At 43.3% G+C, this 18202-nt stretch overlaps 1 protein-coding gene across 2 annotated transcripts in view; it reads right to left on the bottom strand.

Annotated features, from left to right (window-relative positions):
* Positions 1–3872: 3872 nt before the first annotated feature.
* Positions 3873–18202, bottom strand: part of CHST11 (carbohydrate sulfotransferase 11) — a 165023-nt gene continuing 150693 nt past the window's right edge. For both annotated transcript variants that reach the window (XM_057420570.1, XM_057420569.1), the window contains exon 3: positions 3873–6068. In XM_057420570.1, coding sequence (XP_057276553.1) covers positions 5220–6068 — 849 coding nt within the window. In that variant the 3' untranslated portion in view covers positions 3873–5219. The remainder of the gene's footprint in view (positions 6069–18202) is intronic.

Below are 18202 nucleotides of genomic sequence, written 5' to 3' on the forward strand. Positions count from 1 at the left end.
TCCACCTATTAATTAGGGAGTGCAGAGTGGTGGGGCCTTTGAGGTAGGAACAGGCTTGGGCTGTAAAGGCAGCAAGTGGTTCACCATGTGCTGTGATACCTACTCAGCACATTTCCTATTTCTGTTTGTCCCAGCTCTCATCGTGGACAACGTTTGCCTTGTGGGCCTGGCAGATTAAATGATGTGTTTGACACTGGCAGTGTTGCACTCAGAAGGACATTTGGTTTTGGAGCCCTCTCCAGTTCAAGAGGGATGTTAAGTAAGTTGCTGAGGAGATTACACTGGTAGGATACCAAGATGTTCAGTGACCTAAAGTATATCACTGACAAGGAGATGTTGAAGGATCTGGCCTTACTTAGTCTGGTGATGGCATGTCTAGCTACACCTGTTTACAGACACTTGAAGGGGACTTTGAAAGAAAGTGAATCCAAATTCTTCTCCCAGCAGTAGTAAATGATGGGCACAAGTTAAAAGGCCACTAGGAAAAAACCATCTCTGCTAGGTGGGTAGTCTGGCACTGGAACAGGAACCCAAAGAAGCTCTGAGCCCTTCATCCCCAGAGGTATTGAAGATTTGGCTAATCAAAACCATGGCCAATGTGGTCTTGGTGACCTTCAGCAGTAGGGTGGCCCAGCTGGCCTCCAGGGTCCCTTCCAACAACACAGTCATGATGAGAGCAGTTATTGCCTAAATATATGCTTTTCCCAAGTATAATTTAGCATGCTGATTTCCTCGCAAGTTTGTTCAAAGTCCACTTGGAAGTTTCCGCTTTGGGGTTAGATGTGGCCTCAGTGAAAACCACAGATGAGACCATGCAGGTCTGGGTACCACTGGAAATGTTTAACTTGAATCCATTTGTAGTGAATGCACATGAAGGTGGTCAAGCATGTGGCCTAAAGCTCATCAGATAGCTGGAGTTCATGTCATCTGATTAAACACCCTTGCTTGAGGTGGGATGATGTTTACGGGCATGCAACTAGTCTTAAACCAACAGCTCTCATCCTCGCTGGCTGGAACTTGAGAAGGAAGGAGCAAGAATGGTGTTGTTAGATGAGTTTAGCTTTCTTGCTCCACAGCAGCAGGTAATTTTGTCTTCTGCTTGTCCTGCCACAATAACCCTTGTGACAAAGCAAAGCTATGCAAATATCCCACCCTGAAAACATGAGCCAGAAATAAAGCACACAGAGACGAACTTTCTTTCTTCAATTTAATTGAAGTTACTTAGAAAAATAATCAGGCTTGAATGGCTTTTTTTTAAGGAAAGATTCATGAGCAGTCCACACTTGTGTTGGCAATGTATAATTTAGCTTTTTCTCTTTATTAACAGTATATTTAGGTATGAGGAGATACTTTTCTACAACAAGCCTTCTACTGCATACAAATAGGTTAAAAAAAAAAATCCAACCCCACATCGATGTTAAATTAGTCGTACACATTGTATTGTGCATGCATGTAAGAAAATAACACTCTCTGTAACAAGAGTAATAGTAAGGACAGTCCCTTTTTGTACCTGAAAAGTGCAGCAGACTACAGTGAAACCCTAAAACATCTGGGGTCAACTTAATTCTAAAAGCAGTTCTGCTTGTGGATTATTTATTTCACTTGTCTTACACAGCGCATGGTTCAGGCAGTTTGCACGTTTCTGTGATCATAATGGACATGGTTTACAAAGAGGCTAAAGCATGGACCAAGTCTGGTTTGGGGGGAACTCATACAGCCCAGGAGTCACCACCATGTTCAGATAAGCCAAATCCAGCCTGGGCTCCAGGTTAAGGTGCTCGGGGCCATCTTGGGAGAAAGAACCCTCAGCTGTGGGCATTGTGCTGGGTAAGGAGCCATAGGCGCTGCTGGGGTGACATGGAGGCATTGGATACTCAGATGCGGGGATTGCTGCTCCTCCAGCCCAGTGTCTTTAAGGGACCTTGGGACCTTCCCCGCTGGGTCCTCTGTGCTCACCATTGCTCCACCATAACTAACACACATCCTTCTAAAACAGCAGCTCCCCAGGTGGCCCTCACAGTCCCACGGGCACATCTGTACTTCACATTTTGCTCTGGCTGCAGTTTTGCCTGTTTGTGGCCACAGCAGAAATGAACCTGGGAGGGAGACAGAGCTCGGGAGCAGCCCATTGTCCTCCAGCTAACAAACCCAGTGAAGAGGCTGGGGTAACACCAACCCGGATCCCCGGCTGCCCCTGCACTGCAGGTGGTGGCCACCGCCTCACTGAGATAAGGAGGCTGGACCCTTTTTTGACTTAGACAAAACAACACACCCAGCTGACCAAAAAAAGGCTATTCCTTAACATCTGTGGTCCTCCTCTGAGCTGGTGAGGGCTTTGTGCTCACTGTGCAGGATGTGATCACTTCCAGCACATCAGCTGTTCATTTTAAATACAGACCTGCAGCGCATTCACAGCACCCTAAATAGATGTAACACACCAAATGGATGGTTTGTAGTAGTTTGGGATCAGGGTTTTTAAAAAGCAAGTGACTTTTAAGTACTTACTTAAGTCCACATAAAAGCTATGTCAGTGCTGAGCACCCACCCATAGGGTGGCCCTCTATGGAGAGGCAGAACTTGGATAATCAAACCCAAAGCTGCTGCTAAAAATCCCAGCTGGAGCAGGGCTCACCCCTCAGATCTCCTGAACACATTTTTCACCTAAAGCTTTTCTGCCATAGCTGTCAAATAGTGTTTTTGTTTCTCAAAAGCAGTGAAATTAAAAAGAGTATTTTAGAATAGATAAAACCAGAGAGAAGTAGAAAAGAAACGGGGAAGCACACCCCATTTAAAAAATATTTAGTTTCTGAATCAACTTCTTTCTTAAATGAAAAAAAATCACATCACATTCTATTGGAGGAATTAACAGCTAAAAGTGAAGAGAAAATCAGACCAAAATATGAACACTGTCAGATACAGGACCAAACAAGCACACAAACAGCTTCCAGGAAATACTGGGAGGGAGGGGAAGAAGGAGATCTACCCTCAGACAGAGTTTTTTTTCTAAACAAACATAACAACTATTGAACTACAAACAACAGAAAGCCAGGGCACACTGTGATAGGCACTTGCAACAGCTCCGTGTACTCTAAATGAGGCAAAACTGCTTTCAAGTAGAACACCAGCCTGCCAGCGTCAGCAGCCGCTCAGGAGTTCAGAGCTGTCAGGCACAGCCAGCCAGCTCTTCACTAGCCACTGGGTCAGCGCTCCGGGTTATAAATAGGACCTGGGTTATGAAAACTGTGGCTGTTCCAGAATGGATGAGAGATTTGTAGGGTATGATAAAAGAAAAGAAAGGACCTGAATCATGACTAAGACCAAATCCAATCACGAAAGGACTTCAGCTGCTGTTTGTTATGTTAATTTGTTCTTCGCTGAGATTTATTCAGGGGCTTATTTTTATAAAATAAGATGGAACCTATTTTTCTTCTTTAACCAGATATGTGTCCTGGAGACTAATGTAATTCACTGGATATTACTGGCTATTGCACAATACAGCATTTTCAGGATCTGGCTCTGATACTGTTAAAACAGCTCTGCCTTCAGCTGGGTTTATTTAAAGCTTCACTAATTTTTGGAAGGGATTGGGGTTTGATCATAAGGTTGACAAGCAGGCAAATTAAAACCCCATTTTAACCATCAGTCAACTTTAAAACTGATGTTAGATTCCCACAAGTGTCTTGATTGAAGCCTCCACCTCCTTTTGCCCATGAGCTGAATGCAGACGCTGTCACCCAAGGATAGCACAGCTTGGGGCGGCTACAGACCATTCCCCAGGCAGGCCGCCTTGGCCGTACACCTCACCTGCATCAAACACCTGGAGAAGCCCGTACTTCCGCTTACCAACTTGCTGACAGATCCACACTGAAATCTCATTTTTCATTATTTATTTGCCATGAATAGATTACTACTTGCTTGCCCAAAACAATTGCTCAGTACACGATGCCTGGTACAATCTGCCCAATCCCAACAAACTGCTATTGAGACATTCATCTTAAGTAAAAGGTTATGGGCTCATACTAGAACTGACTTAGATGAAATACTAACCCACTGGAAATTATAAACATCCCTGACAATAGTATTTAGGCATCAACTAAAAAAAGAAGACTCCCTCTTCCCCCACGGAACAGCCATGAAACCAGCATGTAGGAAGATGAGACCTTTTTTATTGCCTTGCATGTTTAGAGATCAACACAAAGATGACTTTCTGACTTTTCAGATTACATGCCCACATCCTCTAGAGCAACATATTGTAACTGGTGAACCAATAGGTTGTCCTGAACCAATTTTGGTTGTCCATCTTAAGATCAGTTGGGCATGACTTGCATAGGACTAAGCTTCCCACAGCCCCGTCCTGGACATGAATTAAATCAATACCAATTGCTTTGGGCATTCAAAAATCTCTACAGTGACTTTCAAAACGCTGTTCTTTTTCTTTCTGCAAATCTGTAATCATTTGGGCTGGCAGGCTTCAAATTAAGAGAAAACAGGACTGGTCATATTCTTGATAAACTCATTAAGTCCAGACTTACAAAAGGTTCATAGTTTGTCTTCCCAAAGAATACATTCACATTTCTTTCAGTTATGGGTTTTAGATATTGTGTATCTATCAAAATCTGTTTTACTTTTCCTTTTCACAGCTAGAAGGAATTTTTTTAGTATGCCTGAGTACAGTATCACTTTCTGAAGAGATTCTTTTCACCACTCTTCTTAAAGTGTTTAGTATCAAGAACCACTTCTGTATTTACTTGCATCAATAGCTAATGGAAGAATATTATTACCCAGAGACAAGCTCAACTGAGGAAAGCACAAAACCAGTCTCCTATTGTCCAAACGTTATCTTATCTCTGCTGCTGAAGTGACACCTACCAAGAGACCATGTTTTAAATAAGTATAAATAACATTAATTAGAATTGGAGGAATGCAAGATCAATGAAATTCACCAGAACACAATTAACATCTTGTTTTTTAAACAGTGTAGCAGTATTATTAATTTCTACAGCTAGATCGTCACAATCCTGTTACCCTGCAAAGAGAGCTGTCCTTTCTTACAATTGATTTAAATAATTTTGACTGTGCTGCTCGCAGCATCATTCAAAAACAAACAAAAAAAAGAAAATATTAATTTACAAAATAACCCATTCTCCATATTTATTATGACAAATAAAAATCTTAAATAAAACAGGCTTTCTCTCCCCTCTCTCCCCCCAACCCATCCCTCATTCCAACTTCAGGTAGCTTGGCACTGAGTAATTGAACATTAAAAAATCAAGTTTGTAGACTTCATAGAGCTGCGTTTGGTGCTCGGAGCTGATGTTCTGGAAGAACTCTGTGGTCATTTCATCAGTAGTTCTCGTAGACTTTGCATAGGTGGGGAACTTCAGGTAGTTGCCTACTCCTGCCAGCTGGAGGACGTAATTGGAATCCTCTTCCAGCGTTTCATATTTTCCTATGAGGTCGTAGTGGATGTGGCAAGGGTGGCAGAGGGAGTACACAGTCTGCCAGTGCTCATTGAAGGGCTCTTCTCTTTGGGTGTGAGGGTCGATGAGATACGCCACAAACTCTTCGAATTTCACGTCGTCGCCTTTACGCAGAGCTTCCTGGGTTGCGTTTTTCCTCTGGCGCCTCACGATTTTGGTGCCATACCGCTTGTGGAAGGAGGTGTTGTACTTCTGGGTGAACTTGTTCCTGTAGGCTGACACCAGTCTCTCGAAAGGCTCGCGGACAAAGAGGAACTTCATGTAGTTTTTCAAGCGGTGGTTGATCTCTGGGATGCTGTACTGGTTGAGGGTCTTCAGGTTTGAAGACACGTGGGCTTCATTGGCTGGGATTTCCATTGGATCGCTGTACTTGCCTCTTCCCGTCAAAACCATCATGACTCTCTTCCAGTTTGTGCAGGCCACTTTGGGAACATAGCAATAGATCATTTCATGATCCTCATCCACGACCAGATGTTTGAGGTCATTGGGGGTCAGCACGCGGCGCTTCCTGCTAGACACACTGTTTGCTCGGCATGTGTCTGTAACTTGGTCTCGTCTAATCTGATGAAGAATTGCTGTGTTGGACAACTGCAAAGGAAGCACAGGTACCAGTGAGTCGTGTCTGGGAAACTCTTACTGCCTTTCTGCTTATTATGCAAATTCATAGAAAAGTAGGTTACTGCCTGTATAGAACAGTACATTTTGTGGCTAAAAACATTGTTCCTATGCTCTAAGATAAACTCTTTTTGTCTCCAAACTTCTTGATGAGTGCTGCTTAAATGCTGTTCACAGAGTGTCCAGGGCTTTGATTTGAAGCGAACACAAAAGGAGCACGAGTGCTCACACAGCCTGGCGGGAAGTGTATTTACAGCACCCTCATCCTGACATGTGGTCACTGCTTTTCTCAGTCCAGGAAAACACATCTTCCCTCCACTCTGCAATCCATCACAAGGCTACAGCAGTGCTGGACCTGGCCTGACCTTTTGCTGCTGAGATGAGGTAGGAAGACACCAGAGTTGGAAAACTTGTCAAAATGAAAACAGTGTGTGCTCTTCTTGCTGATGTCTTTTATGCTAGTCATGGCTTGCTTCTTGACTATGACCTTGGTAGAAGAAATGAAGCCCATGGAGATTCCTGCTACTCAACAAGGGGAACATTCGCTCAGATGTGATTTCTTGAGAACCAAGGAGAACATTAACTATAAATTTACTTCTCTGTTAAAGCCATATTGACAGAGAAAGAAAGTGTATGTAGCCTTCTAACATACACAGCACCACGTTCACCCATAGCCCTTTATCGGTTTGTTAATAGCACCCTAACTTTCTGTTATTAGTGCTACTGGATGCTTTAGAGAGGTTGTAATTTGTCTTGGAGGGGGGACCTAAAGAGCAGCTGCACAGAGATGGTGACTCTCTCACCTCCTGTCCACACTGTGTCCAGCAGCAACAGGAAGAGCTTCTGCTAAGGCAGGTAATGAGCTCCTTTGGGAAATAACGAATATTAGCCCAAGCAAAGGACGCAAAGGCTCCTGTGTTTGGTTATTCAGAGCCACCTGAAGTGTTTCTGCATGGCAGAGTGTTTTGCTATGCAGCCCCACCCTCACTGCTACAAATGCATTTTTACCTATTCCTAATAAACTGCATCAAAGCAACAGGGGGAAGGGTTTGGTAATTTTATTTACACTTAACACCACTTCCCTGTGGATTTCAAAGAGCCTTATGCTCAATAATTAGTTTAGCTTTAAAGCCAAGTATTAAGGCAAGCACTGACCTTCCTCTCTGATAAGCAAAGAGGCCTTCTTTGTATGCTGACTCTTTCAAAAGTGTTTATCTGATACCTTCCAGTCAAGTTAACATGAATCACCCAACCCTACAATGAAGCATTTGGACAAATTCTCCTCTGCAGACAGATAAAATGCTGAAATGTCTCCTCCTGCAGACCTCCTTTTTATCAGTACCATATAGCACAGTACTGCTGTGTGTCTCTGGTTTTAGAATTAAAAAAGAAGAAATGTCTGAATATACCGCTACATTACAATATGCTAATGCACTATATTCACTTCTCTGCTGCTGTTCTTGGGATAAATACAGAATTAAGTGGATGAGATTCTATGGCCTGTATTAGAAAGAAGGTTAGATTTGATAATCTAATAGCTGCTTCAGACCCTAATCTTCAGATGAATCTTCATAGTGCTGTGCTTTGCTCCTGATTTCATTCCTACATCAATAGGCTAAGTACTTCTTCCCCATACATTAACATTAATGAGATTTTCAGGCCTTTGGAGTTGAGGGGAAAAATGCAGCCTTAGTATTTGCAATTGCAAATGAGATTGTACTGCATTAAATTCATTTAAAAGATGATACTTGTGCATTTTGAAATGATACTTGTCTCCCGCTCTTTTTAAAATCGAAGGAGTATGAGGAAATGGCATACAAGTTTGGTCAGCCACATTTACTAAGTATACAGCAACACTGATTCAGCTCCGCACATGCTGTGACCTGCCTGGTGGCACACAGAACACATATTAAATATCAATGTAATACTAAACGGGTACTGCCCTGTTCTCATAAATTGCAGTACCATTTGGCATGGCTGATGGGTGAAGGACCATGGATGAAACAGTTTTGAAAGCTCTACTTCCATTTATTTTTTTTGCCTATTATCTTCAGCTTATTGAAAAAAAATAGGCCAGTTTAGTGACTGTCCTAGAATGATGCCAGCTGTACCAAAACCTATTTTCTTCTGCAGCTGAGTAATACACCCAATGGAAGAGCCGACCTACCTGCTTCCCCCAGAGAAGCAGAGTCCTGCTGGCTGTCGCTGAAGGAGCGGGTGATATGAAAGATACACAGGCATAACAGCATTTTTCAACTGGTATTTTGAAATTACATATTAATATTGAGTTATCATCTGATGCTAAGACAGTTCCTCCTTATTTTAAGTTACAAGCAAGGCTTTAAGTCACATAGTAATTTCATTCCTAAAGCTGGTGACGGGAACTGGGAAAAGAGTTAAGACTACAAGAGACTGAGACTACATTAATTTAAACTAGAGGTCTGCTTGGGCAGTGAAACTGTGCTTGCAACTAATGAGGAAAATACACCCTACAGATTGAAGCAGCCACAGAGATAAGATCCAAGGGATAGATATCTTAAACCCATGGCAAAGGGCAGTTCAAACAATTAGGGCCATAGACTGTCTTCCCCCAAAGCTGTTAAGTGATGTGGCTATAGCAGAAATGTGACAACACAGCTGCTGCATCTATGGTCATTAGCAGAGGTCCCTGCTGATCCCTCAGTTCAAGAAGTCACAATAAGTTATGGCCTAAATCCACCCGACTTAGGGAAAGGACACTTTCAAGCATGTGTGCAGGTTACCCTGAGAGCAGCATGGGGACTGTGATAAAGCCGGTGTTGGATCTGTCCTGTGACGGTTCAATTTGGACTTCAGCTGGGCATTAAAGGAAGACATCTGATAAAAGCATCTGTTCTTCCCTGAAAGGACTGACAACACCATAGATGCACTTGATCACAGGTTTTTATTTTCCTGCAGAAGTTGTAAAGGGGGACAGAGAAGAAGGGCATGTAAAGACCAAAATTCTTTCTTCCTTTTCTGATGCAGCAACTGAGTTGAATAGGGAGGCAACATGAACAGCAGGAGGTTCTGAAGCTCAGAGACATCTAAAGGAAGTGAAAAAAAAGCAGTCTGGGGACACTGATCCCAGAAGCTTCTCATGTCCATCAGTCCCAGACTAACAACGAGGGAGGAAAGTTACGTCTACTATATTCTGATTGTGTGGATGTCTTCTGTACAGTATGGGGAGGGGCCTTTGAGCATAGTGGTCTTGAGAATATACTAACCAGAAATACATATATGCTAACCAGCTGATAGTCATCAACCCCCGACATGCAAAGGTTATTCCAGGTAAATCACAGTAATGAAATGGTCATTTTCCTCTGGTTACTTAGGCACAGCAGGATAAAATAATCTTTGAGGGACTTTCAAAGCTTGTTGGCCAAACAGCAAGTTCAGATTTAAAAAGAGGACATTTTTAATTAGCGGTTTAGGGTTCTTTTTCTGAATAAAACTAATGTACTACCATTAATAGGAGCAGGGATCAATACAGTTCACAGGTACCTGCCATGAAAGCACTTTTTTAATAGAAGGATGGAAATACCTAAGTGTCATTCAAAAAAACTCCATTAATTATATTTTGTCTCTCTACAAAAAATTAGTGTGCAAAGAAGTATCTGCCACACTTGTAAGGCAGGGTTTTATTTATTTCCATTGTGCTGCCTGCAGCTGCTGCCAGTTCTGCACATTACTGTGACCAGGCTCACAATCAACCTATGCTGGGAGTGATAACAGGACATTTGGGCATGGCAAAATAATGTAAAATTAAGCAAATTGGTGGACTGTGGAATAAGGAGAATAAATATTGTGACTGGGTTTGCAGTCTCATGCTCTGTTAAATTATTTTTTCTCTTCAGTTTGCATTAACAAAGACTTTGTGTCTGCCTTTAATTCTTCAGTTGCACTTGTGTTTGGAGGTTCGGCTTCTGTTCTAAGCTAGAACTATGTAAGCTGCAGTGGTGTTCCCCTTATCTGTGGTCCAAACAGCTATCAATTAAAATCAGCTGCATCTTTGCTAAACACCCAGCTGGGTCTATCCAGTAGCACTGTTAAGCTCAGCATGAACCACAGCTCATCTCCACCAAATTCTTAACGGTATTTGTTTAGAAGGTGCATGCAGCAAGCTCCTAATCCATTGAAAACAAGGTCTTAAAGTGAAAAGTGTCAGATAGACTAACTATAGGTGGCACTAACAGTCCTAGTTATGTGGCATAGAGAGAAACTAGTATTTCAGTTAACTAAAATCTCTCAGGTATTCCAAGCTCTCATTCCCCAGCCCATCAACCACACCATCTGAGTTCTAGGAGGTGTTTGCTATTCAATATGCAAAATGTTTCTCAGTATTATTTATATTTTCCCAAATGCTTAAGGTTTGAGGGTTGTTTTTGAGTATAAGGTTACACACAAGCACGTTTCCAATCCTGATTTCACATAAAAAGCATGAATAAGATCCTTGCAACTTTGATGGACAGCCTTAAAATTACAAACATATTTTAGACTGCTTTAATACTTGGCTTTTACAATTCGTATCCATAACTACCCTATTTAGTGCATGTCTATTCTATAGACCAAATTCTAGGTTTTCCTAAAAACATTCATCATTTTACAATAAAGGGGAACTAGCAATTTTTCATCCTTGACAGTCCAAGCATAAGCATTTCTCAAATCATCACAAATAATTATCACTCTCTGCAGATTTCTACAGATGACAGTCAGACAATGTGAACCAGCTATGTGAATCAAAACACCGAATCTAAAGGAACTGAATTTTAGATAAAGGGATTTTATTAAACTGACCTGGACTGCACCCATTTTTTTTAAGTAATAGCTTTGCAGTGTTTCATACTTTGATTTGTTTCACATTTCATAGCATCTGATTCTTGATTTAACTTCTTCAAAAATTTCCAGCACTCAAAGAGAACTCCACCAAAACCTCAATTAATATTTGTTAGGAATCCAATAAAGCAGACTAGAAAGCACATCATGTGTACTGGAGAGATGGAACATCTTCCTTGACAACTTACAGACAGAAAAACTGGAATACAAATCTGCTATGAAAATGTCTCTACAGAGTGGCTGGATAAGAGAAGATAATAAAACTAATATTAACTTAGGAGCATTTTTACTAAGCGAGAACATTTTAGAAGACAAATTATTATCCTCTGAAGGGAACTCTTGAAATATTACAAAGCTGCTTTCTTTTCTCCATTTCAGGCACTGAACTTATTGCCCCACAGAGAAGATAAGGCTGAATATGCATTTTTCAGTTCTCTGTATAGCAACCCAAGATAATCATACCATTTTCAGTTCCCACTGTACAGAATGCACCAGGGCTAAGAAAAGGATGATCAAGGCTGTAGAGAGTCAGTCAGTCATACATAGTAGCTGCTAGCACTGTACTGTCACAAATCCTAAATTGTTTCATGCATTTCCTTCTTTTGCTTCCTATGCACATCCTCAACTTTGTCCACGTGCATCCATGTACATGCATGGAGAAGGGAAAGGTAAAATAATTCAATCGTTGCATTACTTTGGGTCCAGAGGCTACAATTATTTGAATAACGTCACACCCCAAATCTGCACCAACTTTGATATTTACACTTCTTTGTCCAGATATACGATTTCGGTGCTAGAAAAGACACAACACTAAACCAGTCAAAACCCGGCAGCAGACAAACAAACAGCCAGCCGCAGACGCTGATCCTTTCCTGGGAAAACTTCACAACTAGGCCATTAAATACTGGCCTTTTTGTCTTGGAGAGAAAGTAAAGTACCAGTGAGCTGAAACGATGCAAAAATCTCCTTGAAACATCACAGCCTGACACAAAGTGACGCCAGCTGTATGTTAAATCCAGCCTTTTAATCAGCCTAAGACTCCATCACACAATAAGGTAGGGATTCAGGAAGAAAAGAGCGAGCCCCCTTCTAAATGCCACCTTCTTCTGTATAATCCTAAACACCTCTGGAAGCCTGTCCATTCCCATTCTTCCTGCTAGAAACTACTTGGTGTCAGTGCTCATACAATACACAGGCTTTGGGGCTAATGAGAGGAATGTATATGCCCTGTAAAATGTCTCGTCTGAGCAAGGAGACGGAAAGGCTGAAAGATCAGGCAGAAAGACCTTTGGCCTGGCCACACAGGGTGTGAAGGACATACTGCCATGCATGTTCCTGTTCTGAGCCTCTGGGGGAATCTTACAGGGCAGGCAAAATCAAAGTGACCAAGTTCAAGTGCAATGCACTCGAGAGTTAAGAAAATCATCAGGAAGGCCAGAGGAGCCTCAAGCTGGGAATAATTAAAGCAAAAAAATCTTCATATCAGTGAGTTTCTTGTGGTTTAATTTATAGAAGGCAAGTTTGGAGCCTCGTGTTGCATGTACAAAGAACACTTTGCATCATCTTTCCAGCAGCTGATGCTGGCTGTCGGAAGGGAGGAGGAGAAGGAGAATTCAGCAGATGGCCAATCCTTTCGTTTTTCCTTACAGCAAAAAGAAGCAGACAAGACCCTGGGCTGGGACCTCAGCTTGCCATGGTGATGGAGCTGTGCTGCCTGCCCATGGTGAAGGCTCTGCTGCCAGAAGTGTGACTGCCCTGCATTGCCACACTGACAGAAAAGAATGGAGCATGATGAATTTGTCTGCTCCTGGCTCATGCTTTAAGTGCAGCCATAAATCATTGCCCGTATTAAAAAGCTGAAAGGTCTGGCTATCCTATGAATTTAATTTTAAGATGAAAAATTTCTGGCCTTTTTCCTCCAACACATGACTGCAGATATGCACACATGCGATGGCTGGAGGTCAGCACACACTCTCTGCGCCGGTCCATGTAACCTGTAACACATGGGGACACAACCGTGGTCTTTCTAACCCTTCCTGGTCCACAGGCATGGCGGATTCACCTCTAGGCTGCAATCACTGGCCACTCAAAGCTGCCTCAAGTAGCCCTTAGGAGCCCCCACCTATCATCACCTTTGATGGACTTAATGATATTAATGGGTTTGGGAAAGGGCTGGGCATGCAGAACTGCCTACAAGTCACCATGGACTGTCAAAAGGACTTATGCTATTTATCTCATGACTCCCAGGCTGCAGTCAAGGCACAGATGAATCACAGACTGGGAAACCCAAGCCTGGTGACAAGCACATGTGTTGGGAAGCTCAAAGCCAAGGGAGTGACTTGTAGCTGCTGAACTCTGCTATTACATGTTTACTACGGGAGCTGTAGATGCGGTTTTCAAGGACAGGCTTGAGAGCTCGTTAGGAAAAGGCATGCCATGGACATCTGCAAATAGTGCACCAGGAGGAGCACTGGGCTGTGGATGCATGGAGTCAGCCAGGGTGGAGCTGGGAGTAGCCCTTAAAAAACAGAGTAAGAAACTGCATTTTAACGTAGCTGGCATCTAGGAGACAATGGAAAAACTGACATTTATTTCCTGTTGCAAGAAGTTCTGGTAGTAGGGGTGAGATATACTGGGTGGAAGGAGGAAAGAGGACAAAGTAGATACGTAAATACAAAAATACGTAAGAAATTCCACAAGGAGGAAGGGAACAACCTTCTGTCTGGACTCACTGTGGTTAGGACAAGTAGTAATAAAGCTAAAAGAGACTCAGCTTAGATGCAGCAAAAATCCCAGCAGAAAGGATATGTCTGTACTGAAATAGAGTGAGGAATCTCCAGCACCGGGAACCTCCCCCCTGCCCAAGAATGTGTCAGAGGGACCCAAATGATCTTACCATGCAGGCAGTCAGGTCCTTCAAGCTTCAGACCTGGGATGGTGGCTTCTGGAAGCTAAGCTCACTGTTGCAAACCTAGGTATTTTACATGCTTCAGGAGCAAGGCTTTCAGCGAATGCTACCGAGCCACACAGGCAGAGGCTAGGTGGTTCTTTGAACGAAACCTCCCTCAGGAAAAGGCAACAACATTAAACTATGTCTCGGGCAGAGAGCAGACAGGAGCTCCACGACAGACACCCTGTGAGACCCTGCACAGGACATGGTGGAGGAGATGGGGGAGGCACATATGTGGCCCACTCACCCCGGCAGCTCTGACCTGCAGCTGATGTTAATGGATTTCTCAGTAACACAAATCCTCCTCCTGTACCTCTGGGTTGCAGCTTAGGTGTCACACAGTCAAGTAGAAATACTTATTTTCTTCTCTGCAGGATATCTGCTATTTTAACTGAATACAATTTACTCAGTCCCATGCTAAATCAGGGTAATACGTTTCCAATTTTTAACTCAGCATGAAGTGCACCGATATTACTCCAAAGCTTTTGAAACCCAAATAGGAAAACCAGAAGCTAGTTGATGCATAGCTGGTTTCTTTACGTACAATTCACAAGCTGTGGCAACCTGCTCAAGGAGAGGAGAATCCCATAATTACATGTTTGGCTGTGTTGATTCCCTGTCCCCCTCAACCGGGGCAGGCACTTTATATGGGACACTGCGGGGTGTCCCATTCTGACATCCCTGAGCAATTCAGGTGAATGCTGTTTCTGCTAGCCACATATAGCGGCTCAGCCCTCACCAAGGAATGCTGTGCTGGTGTTTAAGGTTTGATGCTGGAAATAGGAGTGATCGGTCCTGACAGTGTTTAACCCTGCTGTAAGCTCTTCCCATGAGACTCACTTGCTGTGTAACTGGATGGTGCAAAGGTCCAGAGGAGATGGGAACAGGGAGCTGATCTCACACCTCCAGCAGTTTGGTGGTACAAACAAGAACTGATTTCATCTCCTATCTCAGTAGGACTCTGTTTTTTCTTGTATGGAGTTGAATAATCTGGACACAAGACTGGCAAAATATCTAAACACTTTGGATAATGTATTTTCTTCTTCTCAACTGAACTATTACAAATTAACACTGAGTTTTGTTTACTTCCCCTTGGCGAGGTTGTATCTTGTTCAGACTAAACCTTGCTGTTCCAAGGTAACTTTCCCTGGCGCATTTGTCCCTGTGCTGCTCACTAATGCTCACAGAGGGTGACTAACCAGGGTTGCTCATTCTCCACAGCCTTAGTTACAGCTAAGCGGAAACTCTTCACCTTGCTGTGCAAAAAAGAACTAAGATGATGCCCTGCTTAAAAAGACAAAAGGCCTTTTCTATTAAAATGCTAGCATTCATTTATCATCTTTATTACAACCGGCTTCCCAGGAACCTTCCTGCCTCAGAATGGAGTAATACAGAAGTAAGATTCCTGGTTAACATGGAAAGCCTGTTTCATCAATAGATTCCCAGATCTGATTTCTTCTGCCTTGAAGTAAATACCAATGACACCAACCCTGAGGGATGCTCAGCTCCAAACAAGCCAGCAGCAGTCATTCGGTTCAACCCTAACACTGCCAGGATTGGTCCAAAGAGGGATAAAGCAAAGGACTGATGCTGTACCATGACACAGCAAAGGGATTTGTTTGCTTTTCAGTGTTTTCTGATTTTGTTAAAAAATAAAAGGGTGTTTCAGACTTTGTGCATTGGAAGAAACCCACTGCTAGTAGCTGACCACAAACGACTCCACCACAGGCTTCTCTGGGAAGGAAAGAGCATCTGCATAAGGCTTCCCCCCCTCTTGGCCATCAACACCTCTTCCCAAATACCAGCATGCTCCATCCACTGTGCAAGCTCTACAGAGACGATAACATCCAGCATTCTGAGGATCTGACCACCAGGCCCTTGCTGGAAACTTCCCATCTCCTTGGGTCCCTCTAAATTGCAGCAGGGGAGACCTCAGCACAGCAATAAAAGAACAGAAAACATTCCCAGTTAATCTTCTTTAAATCCTGACAAACCTAAAAGTGTCTTGGTTGTACTTCTAAGTATCTGAATTGCTATATTAAGCCTTTTTATGTGGGAGCATGAGGGCAATGTTAAGAGTAACTTGCATCCGCAATTTAAGACAACTGGAAGGTACAATTATTAGCACAAAGTCTTATTGATTTTCCTCATCTCTACAGCTGTGTTTACTGTGATTTCTAAGGCTTCTCTGTCTCATCTAATAACAGATCCATTTAGGGACTGCATACTAAATGTAAACTTACAATAGAAGAAGAAAATATTCATGTTTCTTTTAAATGTCAGCATTTTTTTTTGAAACTTCCCTCTACACCCTGGCAGAAACTGCACATCATCTTTTTTATCACCTTCCCCCCCCCTTTTTAAAATGTTCTAATTCTTTTTTAAACTTCCCAAAGAAAATAAGCAGAAAATGCTCCTCTGAGCTCTTGATTTCGGGATCCTTCTCTGGATGCAGCCAAGTGCTGTCTCCTTGCTCTCTCCTTTCATGGATGCTGAATGTGTGCCAGCCTCTCGTGAGTTCTGTCTCTATCTGGTGAAAGGGCTGGCTCCCTCTGCACTGCTCTAGTATCCTTGTCATCTGCTTTATCCCACCTGCAGCTCAAGCATGCCAGCAAAGATCAGGAGACCTGAGTTTTCATCTCACTCTTGCTCTCATGCAGAATCCCCCAAAGTGGGTCCCTGCTGTCCATGAGGCAGGCACTCATGCCATTTGTGAATGAGAAGGGCACTGAAATATTGGGAAGAAATCCCCTTTTCCCTGAGCAGCAGGGTGAGAGGTGCCAACCCGCAGACCTCTGGCCCAAAGGGACACAGCCTGAGTCAGGAGTGAGTCGAGGCATTCAGCTGCACAGGTGATGGGAGCCAAGAGCATGCACTCGATGGAAATGTGCCCTCTCCAGTGTAGCGGGGAACAAGATGGCTGTGTCCTGCGCACAGAGGCAATGCTGTTCCTCTTTTCCCAGTGCTCCTCACACAGCACAGAGATGTGCTTCGCCTCAAGCCGCTGCATGGGCAGCTCCCCCTCAGCACAGGTAAAATGTAGAGCCTGGCAGTCTACGCACATTGCGCCACTTCTTGGTATTCCACAGCCCTGGAAATGTACTTGTGGGTGAACTGACTGCTTGGCTATCAACACCTCCAACTACCACTGGCTTCTGCTTGCCTATCCTGACCAGCCTGTTACTGTTCTCAGGGCTTTTTATTTTTATAAGCTGCTTATATTTTCTCTTTGATTAACAAATATTGCTAGTTAGCTGCGTGGGAATGCATGTATCTCCCTATATACATATGCACACATCAGCATATACACATCCCTGCCCAAATCCTAGTGGTAAGCACCCAGATGGCACACTGGTTTACGGGGGTCACAGAGCAGGGTGCATGGGTCCTTCCAGGCAGTACTGAGGCACTGAAAGCCATTCTCATGTGTAAGTAGGTGGGACTGAAAAAATTCAGCATCACAGTGGAGAGAAAGCATGTGCTGTTGCTGATCTTACTTAGTTGCGTGGTCTGAGAAGCATCCTGTGGTGCCCACAGCCAGTCAGTGCCTGGAACTGCTGTCACCTCTCTGATGATTTCAGTCAAGGCAGCAGAGGAACCTAATAGCTCCCCCAAAACACTGGGAGGTGATGCTGGTTTAGCATACTGAACAGAGGTTGCCCTTCTCCAAAGTTTCCAGCTCACAACAGATTTGGGAGCAGGAAAAAGTGACAAGTTCGCACAGTGCAGGAAAGGGCATTCCTGACATGAGAAGTAAACCTGAAATACAGTTTCCAGCTAAGAGAGCTGTCATTTTAGATTCTCTATGCAGTAAATTCCACCCACTGGATCCATGAATGAAGAGTTAACATTTTCCTCTCCAACCCACAGCGCTGCTGCGGCAGGATCCATTTTTGCAAGGCAGGAAGAGCTGCCAAATGCTACCCTACCCTTCACCCCAAGGAGGGGGGCTTCCACAGCACAAATGCTTCCCACGGAAATGCTGATAATTAACAGTGGATTTTCCTCTTTGAATGTATCCTGCCTTTTATGAGATGCATAAGCACAGCTGACTTAGAGATTAACAACAGCATCCAACTGCTCTGAACCCTTTTAGTTCTGCATTTCAAATATAAAACTGATTTCATGAAAGTCTGCTTATCCTTTTGTTTCTAAATCCCTTGTGGATTTAGGATACTGGCTGGAGCAGGTCAACATGTAAAGGTCCATTACCAAGGACCACATTTAAAATGCTTTTATCAGGTGTCTGCAACCCTACATCCATTCCTGTAATCCATCCCCATGTGTATCTTCCAACTGCTGT

The sequence above is a fragment of the Pezoporus wallicus genome, unplaced genomic scaffold (genome assembly GCF_028554395.1).
Source record: "Pezoporus wallicus isolate ANWC-B61680 ecotype Strahan unplaced genomic scaffold, APGP_CSIRO_Pwel_v1 contig_2871, whole genome shotgun sequence".
NCBI classification, from domain to species: domain Eukaryota; kingdom Metazoa; phylum Chordata; class Aves; order Psittaciformes; family Psittacidae; genus Pezoporus; species Pezoporus wallicus.